Source organism: Necator americanus, chromosome II (genome assembly GCF_031761385.1).
Source record: "Necator americanus strain Aroian chromosome II, whole genome shotgun sequence".
Classification (NCBI taxonomy): domain Eukaryota; kingdom Metazoa; phylum Nematoda; class Chromadorea; order Rhabditida; family Ancylostomatidae; genus Necator; species Necator americanus.
The window spans coordinates 15,741,819-15,752,751 of NC_087372.1; the positions used below are offsets into that span (position 1 = coordinate 15,741,819).

The window sequence follows — 10,933 nt, forward strand, 5'->3', positions numbered from 1 at the left end:
ATGCATTGGTCTCCAGCTGAATCTGCAAAAGACAATGTTCATGCGCAACGGATGGGTCTCGGATGCCCCATTCATGCTCAAGGGAACGAACATATCCGAATGCACCAGCTACGTTTATCTGGGTCAGGAATTGAACATGAAGAACGACTTGATCCCCAAGCTGGGCAGGAGGAGACGAGCAGCTTGGGAGCGTATAAGAGCATCGAGGATGTAGTAAAGAAGACCAGCAATATCCGGCTCCGTGCTCACCTCTTCAACATCACCGTACTTCCTGCTTTGGCCTATGCTTCGGAATCCTGGGCATTTCGCAAGCAGGAAGAAAACGCGGTGAGCGCCCTTGAACGCTCAATGGAAGGGAGATGCTAGGAGTATCCCGTTTCATGCAAGTGAGGGACGGGATTCGAAGTTCTCTCCTACGTCAGCTATAGAAGATTAGAGACGCCGCTGCGTTTGCCAAGGAAAATAAAATAAGATGGGCCGGACACGTGATGCGCTTTAACGACAACTGCTGGATCAGAGCCGTGAGCGACATGGTTCCTCGCGATATTAAGCGCACTACAGGAAGACCGCCGACCCGATGGTCAGATTTTTTCAAGAAGTCCTTCGAAGAAAATTATGATTTTCTTTGTGTCCCACGCGAAAGGAGGAACTACTGGGCAACTCTGGCAGGCGATCGGGACAAATGGAAGACTTACTGGTGCACGCTCGACCAGTTCGAAGATCAACGGGAGTCAAGGTGATATATATATATATATATATATATATATATATATATATATATATATATATCACCTTGGCTCCCCTTGATATATACGTACATAAGCGTATGTATGCATGCGTGTATTCATAGTAATTCTTCTTCTACGTACTTTCTGAAGAAACAAATCAAAAGTGCCCTTCTAAATCGCCAAATTTCTAATCACCTTTGGTCATAACTCAGCATTTAGCGCTACTCACTAACACTTATTTCTCAACAGCGTGGATCCTCGAAAAACTTAAAGTTCGGTTTATCCAAATCTTTATTCCTTCTGAAAAACTTCTTTTTTGTAACATTTAAGAAATGTAACAGCTTTTTGGCAATTTCAATAACTCTCGTTATGTACAGGATATCGGTAGTTGTAGCAACGGCACAAACATGAGACCTATCCGATTTCCTGCGATTTTCTGGAATAAACAACTCATACAAACATACGAAGATTTTCAATGCTTTGAAAATTGAATAAGAACTCAATAATTTTTAGTCTCAGTAGCACGACTGGTAAGGTGACCCGAGTTGGCACTCCCCACTCTATACGATTGAAATAGTTACACAAACATGTCGTGGAGGAAAACAGAAACATATGTCACCAAAAAATTTGTTTTCATCCCCTAAAAATAAAAAAGAATATGAACCCAGAGACACTTTTTCTATATGTGTTTTTTTCAAACTTTTCTGCGAGTGGTTTTCCTTCTCATTCGAACGATCTGCTCTTTCAGCGCTGTGGACGCGGATAGGTCATTATTGATATTAGTATTAATGATTTAAACACAAATTCCGATAGCTTAATAATTTTCGTATTGTTTTTATATTTTTGTGAAACATTTCTCGTCTTTTCACATTTTTTTGGCTTATCTTGAAATATTATCAAATTAAGTCTTTTTAAACAAAAGTCGGAAATTACTTTTTCCCCTATTCCATTCCTATTATCAATTATATGCTCTAAAGAAGCTCTACGACCCCGTTGCATCAAATCTAGCTCAGTCGAGTATTGGATAGTAGCTTTTTTTTCTTTTTTCTTGGAAATAATCTTGTGAAAGATGCGTAAGGGCTTGTTTCTTGACAAGATGTAACCCAATTACGTATTGGTCCGTCGAACTATTGCTTTTTCTACGGAGAAAGAAGACAAATTGGTCAACATGATTAGGACTGTCAAAGCAGAGACAAAATCATTTGTTGCGGAAACGTTGTGGAGCCATATTGAAACTAAGCCGTAGAAAATCGAGAAAAAACGTTTTATGTAACGAAACAGCATCTGTCTCAAATTTGAGTTTCCGATCTCTCTTTATGGGAATGAGACCAAATTACGCCGGCTTCTTCTATAGTCATGCGGTGATTCAGTTAACGTTTCGCACGTTGACTACAAGTGCTGGAACAGAGATTTATATCGTGCGTCTGCGACCTTTTCAGTGGAAGAAATACGAAGCTTTCCGCAACCTTGGTGTTTTCAACAACAATAGAACATGTCTTTAAAATTACTCAGTTGAAGGTGTTGGAAAGCGCCGTAGAAATCAGTGAGTGCTAATCGGCACATCTATTATGTTTTTTATTGTCTTTTCACTCGTCTACAACAATTGAAGAAAGTGCGAAATTAGTACAATTAAGCAACAAGTAGGCACTTCTGCAAAATCGTTTTACTTTAAATCTCTTAAAAGTTTGCTTGCCATTTGTTTGTCCTCCCTGCTTCACAAGGTTCGCCGTGTGGGTTCCACCGTTTCTTAACCGACCAGATTAGTGATTTTTACTTTCGCCCTCCTGCGACTTGTTTGATGTGCCGTCTTTCAATAGGATAGACGAACTACTGTTAGGAAAAACTGCAATTGTTTTGATGACCAAATTACCCGAAAAACACTTCTGTGGTGGCCACAGACACGACTTGGGCTATGAATAGGGTGGAGTATGCACCGTCGCTCTAACAGCTGTCGATTTTCGCCTTCTTGTGACGACTGTTCGGATTCATTGTCCGGATAATTGTTGTTTCCGCTGAAACAGCCCTAATTTAGAAAAGAACTACCGCACTTACCCGTGTTTACAAATACTGGAACTGACAGCTGTACAATGTAGACATTAGCAAAGGGTTGACGAGCAATGCAGAGAATGTTAACCCCAACTACAAAATAAAAAAACTATTCTGCGGTTGAAGTTCTGCCTAAAAAGCAAAATTTCTGACATATAAACATCAGTTTTGAGGAAGATCTGATACTTTTAGAAAAAAAATCTCAAAACTAATTAAAAACCAGCCAGCATTAGTAGAAAAAAATAGGTTTGATTCATTAGAGTTATAAAAGAGATAAATATATACACATAGCCATGTCACATTAATTAAACACAATAACTGTGCATATGGTGCAGGCCCCAGACTTTTCAAGATATTTTCGTGTTAAGTAGCGAAAAATTCATTTGAAATAAAAAAGACCTATTTCTTGTTTTCTTAAAAAAAAGGTTGCATTAGGGTTTGAGGTACGTGAGATAACGGCTATTTATAATCGTTCATTGAGTTTTTTGTGTCTTTTTTTAAAATATTTCCTTCCGATAAGCGCCGATCCATTGAAGAGAATTTTACAGGATAAAAATTCTTGTAGAGTAAAAAGGCGTTGTTTGGTACTTTACCTGCTACGGTATCTAGAGTTCATCTAAGTTGTAGAAATAAATCAATAAACAAACCTGCAGATGACTAATTATCTCCCCATAGTATATTCTATACTATAGAAATTCGCTAAATCATCACCAATGTGATGCCATAAAAGAAAACTAGCTAGTCGTAAGCCACCTTTGCTGCTCAATGCATCCAGCGTAGAGGAAATTATCGCGAAGGGCGGTGTCCTTCACTGAATGTCGGCTTCAAATCAAATTTCGCCTCCTCAAACTTTCGAGGACGGTATGCTGATTAGTATCGTGCGTGCGGATCAACCTGCACCTATTTCCATATCCAGCTAGAATGCTTCGACGTCGGCAACACTGAAACTTTCCCACATCAACTGAAGCTTATTTGGCTATGTATATAAATGGTGACATAAATGTAGTCCTCATTTTTTGGGATCCACAAATCACTGTTGGGTTCAAGCGAGACGTTGTAAGACAGTGACGTATAAATCTCCACTTCCATCATTTGCTGTTCACCTTCTACATACAAAACGAGCCGGTTGTATGCACCTATGATGGTTTACATTCTTTCATGCCATTCGTCATCAAGGGCACAGAGACTTCACTTCACTCAATACTGAACCAGCATATGAGGAAGCTACCCTGTCTTTTGACAGGTTGCCCACAGTTATCTCTCCATCCCTTCTCGCGTTCACGAGAGGCCTATAATCACAAGAATAGCAGTTGCAAAATCCCCCGCAGCTGCTTTTCTTCCTTTATAACTTCTTAAAGTATATCGTTAGTATTTGAGGACACTTCGTTTCACAGCTTTTTTTCTATGGAACTGTGATAACTGACCACAAAGATTTCCTGAAGAGTTGAAGAATAAAAATAACCATAAAACTACTTGAAAAACTGAAAACTGGAAGTTTCTCGGTTTTTCCTACATGATTCAACTAACCTTTTGTTACTCTTGTAGGACCTTCCCCAATGCCGAATCCATCACTATCTTTTCTGCTTCTTTCTTTTTTTTTCTTATGTCACACGCATATTGCAAAACAAATCGGTAATGGGTGGTGACCATGTCACCGCGTACTGTCATCTTCCTTCTTTCCGGTTGTTCCTCGCCGCTTAAAAGAAGCCAGAAGAAACTCACTCCTCTTCACACGGATACCTTTGCCGCTTTTGCTATTTTGCTCCTCAGCCATCAAAATCATCCGTCCTCATGCTTTTTGGACAAAATGCACAGCTTAGAAGACAGTTAAGAAATCTAACCGGTCATCAGTCTGTGTTTGAAGTGTGGTTTTTTTTTTCAAATAATCTTCATAATGAGTTTTACCAGTTTTCGTCAGAGATGTCTGGCAAAGTCAAACTAATATCTGTTTCATTTTTCCTCTTGACATGATAAGACCATAGATCAATTAGGAGTGATCGAGTGGCACCTCGCTTACTCACGAAACACTTTTGGAGAGGATGGTATTTCTATGGGTAGCCATGCTCAGAAACTGCAGTACTTGCAAGAGTTGGGACCGTTCTTTTTTTACTTTACTTCTTTTACTTTTTGTCGTCCTTGTACCACTTATAGTATATTCTGTGTGATATTCCTAGGTGACCTCGCGAAGGTTTAAATATAGGCTCGAGGAGCCTTTGGGATACAGAGTTTTTCTAGAACAGCTCCAGTCGTTCAGCTTTGACCTGAACACCGCAACACAGCACACAGACTGTTACAAACTACTACTCGATAATATGGTTTGAAAGAATTTAAGGACGTTTTATTCTTATTGATGTGGCTGTGAAAATTTATGTCCAAAACAATGGCGCTGTTTCTTTAATGTTCTTGTTTCAATTTCTAGTTTTAGTAGATGGCTAAATTTTTTCCGATTTTTAGCCCCAGTAGTTAGGTTTCCATTGGTGGTTTTTGGCTTGTTTTTCTCTCCCAAGGTTCTCAAATCGTTTTTTTTTTGTATACGTATAGCACTCCGAGTGCACAGATGAGCTGGTGAATGAATGAATGAATGAATGAATTTAGGGATTAGCTTCAAAAACTATTGTTCCACTCCATCATCTCTCTTGAAAAAAAAAGTGAAATCAAAATGGAAGTTGGCAAAAACTTATAAAAAAATCCCAAGCCATCTATGCGTCGCAGAAAATAGAATCGAAGGTTAGAATTACCGCAAGAACACGATTTTTTCAAACATTTGAAGTTGATAGCACTTTTTTTACTCGAACTTATTTCTTCTCACTCCACAACGGTTTACCGCCTCATAGTGGCGTGGATGTGACACTGGGCGTCGAATTGCGATGCACAGCGGAGGTTCGTCCTCTCAAGCTCTCAAGTCTCTCAAGCTGAGAAGGAGTTCGACACATCCGACATTCCGACTTCTCGGAATCGGAAGCCTAGCTAAGAGTAAACCACTGCTAAGATTCACCACCGTCTTGGCAAAATGTCGCAAGGTGGTTCCCTGATCCATATAGGTTGGACGACGACCTGTGGTGAAAGCTAAACTCGCCGTGGCATGGCTGCTTAGTTTGGGGAAAAGTCTCTTTGTCACTCCAGCATATTCAGTGCCTCAGTACCCTGCACACTGGGCCCTGCCGTCTCAGACGTCGGACGGTATGGCGACCGGTGAGAGGCGATCAAATCTCAGGTTGCTCAGGACGTCATTGATTCTGGACTAAGGCGACACACGCACGACTCGCCATGGAGACGGTCTCAGATTGTGTACTTACAACGCGAGAACAGTTTTCACAGACGCTGACCTGCATGCCCTTCTCGGAGCTGCAGAGCGTATCAAATTTCACGTGATTGCTCTGCAGGAGACCAAGTGCAGAAGGAGCGACGTACGACAGATGAATGACGGTACACTCGTCATTCGTGGGGAGAAGGTTCCGTCGCGAAATGTAGGCGGTGTTGGTTTTGTTGTGCACCCATCTGTCGTCCATCTCGTCGATTTTCACGAGATCCTGTCACCTCGTCTGGCCATTCTTCGCCTCCGCCCTCTGCGCCAAAAATCTATCAGTATCATCAATTGCTATTCACCAACATCAGCAGCTGATGATTCCGAAATGGACGCGTTTTACGAGGAGCTGGAGGAAGTAGTCCGCAACGAGAAGTCCTTTTACAAATTCATTGTCGGAGACTTCAACGCAAAACTAGGAAAAGCCAAAGAAGAGGAATACAGGATTGGAATATTTGGAATAGGGGACCGGAATGAAAATGGCAATCGTCTCGCCGGGCTGTTGTCTGCCGCTCGCCTCTTTCATGGGAACTGACTCGTGCGGAGATCGACTACATACTCACCAACCGGAGGTGGTGTCTACTTGACATCTCAGTAGTACCATCCTTTTGTAATGGTTCTGATCACCGTCTCCTTCGTGCAAAAATACGACATAGCCACACGATGGAAAAGAACATCTGCTATCGGCAACGAAGGAGAAAAGAAGTCGTCTACGACGATTGCGTACTCGAGGACTTCTTGTCCCAAGGTGACTGGCACATTGAGGAGGACGCAAACGTGGACTACGAGATGCTGCTCAGAGGATTACGAGCCTGCGCTGAACGTGCCTCGAAGCCGCGCACGACAAACTTGGATCGAATTTCGAAGACCACCAAGGAATTGTTGGAAAGAAGAAGGGCATTGAGGCTTGATCCGAATGCATCGCACACTGAGCGGTTAGTAGCAAACACTAGCTGCAGAAAAGCGTTGCAGGAGGATCTTTTGAAGTACAGGCAGAATAAGATTCTAGAAGCAGCACAAAGAAGAACGACTCTAAAGAAGTGCCGCAGAGATCTCCGCGAATATAATATTCCGCTAGCAACCTTGCTGAGCGAAGACGGGACTCGCACGTCTTCTCGTCGTGAGATGGAAATCATTACGGAGAGGTTCTACTCGAACCTGTTCCGTTCATCAACTCCTATGTCAAGCCCGATCATCCCCACTGGCAAAGCTGCATTGCAATGGATAATGAAATCATTATCCTGGGAAGAAAGGGGCATACGTGTTGATGGAAGATTTCTCTCGAACCTTCGTTTCGCGGACGACATCGTTGCCTTTTCGAGCAGTACCAATGAAGCAGAAACGATGCCCAACGAATTGAACGAAGTAGGGAAGAGAATAGGACTACGAATAAACAGAAAGAAGACACAGTTCATGAAGAACGCCCACTGCGAGGACGGAGGAGTACAACTTGAAGGCTTCCAAATCGTGGAAACTCCGTCATACGTATACCTCGGACGTTCTTTGAACATGAAAAACGACTTGAACGAAGAACTGAATAAAAGAATGAGAGCAGCATGGGCAGCATTCGCAGCCGTCAGGGAAGCTACGGGCCAACTGACGGACCATGATCCTCGTGCCCATCTGTTCGACTCGACAGTCCTTCCATCGCTCTGTTACGCAGCGGAGACGTGGGCAGACACCGCGGCCACGTCTAGGAAACTATTTACTACCCACAGAGCCCTTGAGAGATGTCTCCTGAAGTTTAACCGGCGCACACAACACCTTGCCGGCCTTCGTAGCTCCCACTTAAGAGGAATGTCCCGTCTTCGCGACCCAACGGAATATGTATCGAAAGCAAAACATAGATGGGCCGGTCACATCATGAGAAGAATCGACGGTAGATGGACTGAACGCTAGAGTGGGTCGCAACAGTGCTAAATTCCCTCGAGGGAGACCGCCAACGAGGTGGGGTGACGTGTTCGCTACACGAATGGACCAGCTGAGAGCTCAGCTGGGTACGGCTCAAGGACCTCGTCAACGTCACTCACGAAGCTTGAGAACATCTTGGATGACAATGGCGAGGGAACGAAACGAGTGGAAGAGATGCTGGGGCCCGCACGTCCAGTGGAGACGGGCCATCTAAGTATCTAAGTAAGTAAGTATCTCTTCTTGCGGACGATCAGCATTCCACCCTCGTTTGTGTGTTTTAACATTTAATGTGTAGCGTACTATCTATTACGCTACTATAAAGCCGCTTCATATCTTAGTCCCAGTCCCACATGGACAAACGGGTACTATGTTGGGCAAAAACCCTTGCTGAATTTGCTTCACTTCTCCGCATCTTTTCTGCGCGATCCACCTGAAATATTTCACCCAGTAAATTCAGTTGAATCTGCACAATCTTCTAACATATCAGAAAATGTTCTATGAATGTTATGTTGTCCTCAATGCAATGAAATGTGTAGAAATGAGATTAAACCATCAAATATTATAGCAGACAAGTGCTATAATTGCTTAGATTCAGTTCAGAAAAATTCAGAAATTCCTGCGATTGGGGAACAACTATCCGCATTGAATTATTCACATATTTCTAAAAGAATTCGGATACGCGGGAAAATCACGTCACTTCTTGAATACCAAGCGAGCAAAGTTACTGTGAGATCCTCGAGCAAGCAAGAAGTATCTTCAAGCTCAACTTCTTTCCCTCTTTCTAAAATATATCTTGTAGTTGACAAGGAGAGAACAGTGTTTTTTTTTCTTTTTAGGACGGAGAATATCAATTCAACAAAATTCAATTCTCTGATTGTTTTCTGCATAGTTTACAATTCATTCTTAGTGAATTGCCTTGGTGATACAAAATGTTGCATAGGTCAAAGTCGATGAAAATTCTAACCTGCATACAAATTACATTTTTCTCTCTAACAGTAGGAAAATCGAACTTAGAATTCCTATTTCTACTTTTTCCACTCGCTGTAAATAGAAGAGACCAAAGTATCGACTTTCTTAAAGAGAAATTATGGACGTTTTGATTAAAGCGGAGTGAACAGTGATGTTTTGAGGAGATGACATAAAAAAAAAACAGAGGAAATTCTCTCTCGGAGGAAATTCATTCACTGTAAGGCAAAGGCGCACCGTGTTGTATAATGGTAGTCAAGCTATTTTATTGTAGTATGGCAAGAAATTCTGTGGTTCGTTAATCTTGGAGTAGGCAATGGAAAAACGAAAAGGGTACCAGTAAAAGGCCTCAATTAGGCCGGATCTGATCCTATACTTCATTCCTTCATCCACCGTACTTGTCAATTTCCGCCTTTTTCTGTTTTCGTTCAAGCTTTTCGAGTAGGCAAGAATGTTATAGTGTTATGATGCATCTGAGATAACCGAGAAGCGACTGGCTCAAAATTTTAGAAACTGTCCAACAGCGTAATCCACCTCAGGGTCTCTTAGGAATGCCATGGGCATCAAGGTATTTCGGACGAGTTCTGCTGGTGCAATGGTCAGCCAAAGAGCTATCTTATACGTTCGCTATCGCTCATATTACACTCTCTTCTTTGGTTCTCTGGTCTGGTTCTCTAGTCCTCACACCGAAATTAGAGGTTGCTTCTTCCTACCGTTCTTTTAAATCTCGCTCAGGTAAGAAAAGCTTGCTTTGAGACCGTCATCACATCGAGGAGCGTATCGCTAGGTGATTGATCCGGTCTAACTCCTGATTTTCTCGTTTCTTTTTTGGGAGCACCTGCCATTGTCGGTTTATGCACTAGTGAACATGCGGACTCACCTTCCAGATGCAAAGTATGTCTTAAAACTTTAATAACTCAGATAACTAGTGAAAAACTGCATTAGTTGATTTCGTTTGTTCTTGGTGATAGTCTGACTTTTCTCACTTCGAACAATTTCGAAAAGATCCGCTAAATCAGGATATTTTGAACTTTGGATTGCGCCGGCAACGGTATAACAGGAAGACTTAAGTGGAGCTACGAAACCACGCTCTTGCTAGACTTGCTCAATTCTGCAAGTGCATACACGGGCTCCCGACTATACTAACGCCTCTAGCAGTATGTCCAAAACCGTTTGAATGATCACTAATTCGTTTTATTTGACAATTCGTTATTGTTCGTCCATCGCTTTCAGTGTTATTGTTGATTTGCTAGGAGATAAACACCGCATACACAGGTTATGTAGGTTGTATTATCACTGTTACCAGAGCCTTAGCTATTCTTGACTGCTCGTGTGTGGTGAGACAAAGTTCGGAGTTTTGTCGAGCCGCAGCTTTAGTTATTTTCAAGGTAACCCTTGGAAAATATTAAAGATATCCTGAAAGCCGTTACAGTAGGCAGAATGTATCAGCTACCACTTAAAAATTTCCCAGTACCTCAGTCCCGTTATCCTTTTAATAAAAGTGCGCCTATTGCTTTGAAAAATAAAACAAATTGAATAAAAATTAAATTTAAGGAAGAAGGCAGGGCGTGGCGCAGGCGGTGAGAGGTCCACTGTGGCTGCAGGGTTGACGGTTCGAAACCGCTCTAGTGGCAACCAGTCCATTCATCCCTTTGGGGTCGATAAATTGGTATCAAACTTGTTTGGGAGGATAAAATTAGGGTCTAAAGTATTTATATGAATATATTTAAAAATTGTGTAAATTATATAATTTAAAAATTATTTATATGAATATATTTAAAAATATTTATAGGATTTTATTCACCCAAATACGTTCCAGCACCCTAACGATCACGAATTTCAGTACAGCGCATTGGGGCATTTCAGGTGGATTGATACGCAGGAGATTTTTAGACATTTCAAACGAAATAACGTAGCAAGTGATGAACAATTTTAAAGAAGCGATTGAAGGCTAAGGAAGAGTGATTGCAAATATCCT

The 10,933-nt window shown here is 41.8% G+C and overlaps 2 protein-coding genes across 3 annotated transcripts; both read left to right on the forward strand.

Annotated features, from left to right (window-relative positions):
• On the forward strand, positions 1–6,613 carry RB195_017975 (uncharacterized protein; the record flags this gene model as incomplete). 2 transcript variants are annotated; one of them, XM_064185193.1, is made up of 3 exons in its annotated part: positions 1–327; positions 5,816–5,966; positions 6,021–6,613. In XM_064185193.1, 3 exons carry the CDS (start codon positions 1–3, stop codon positions 6,611–6,613), a joined length of 1,071 nt encoding a protein of 356 aa, XP_064041073.1. The 2 variants fall into 2 exon arrangements, with proteins under 2 accessions (XP_064041073.1, XP_064041074.1); XM_064185192.1 differs by having other exon boundaries at positions 6,093–6,613.
• A 128-nt stretch (positions 6,614–6,741) lies between these two features.
• On the forward strand, positions 6,742–7,977 carry RB195_017976 (uncharacterized protein; the record flags this gene model as incomplete). The annotated part of the gene is made up of 1 exon (XM_064185194.1): positions 6,742–7,977. The coding sequence occupies one exon, from the start codon at positions 6,742–6,744 to the stop codon at positions 7,975–7,977; it is 1,236 nt and encodes a 411-aa protein (XP_064041075.1).
• Between the last annotated feature and the right edge of the window lie 2,956 nt (positions 7,978–10,933).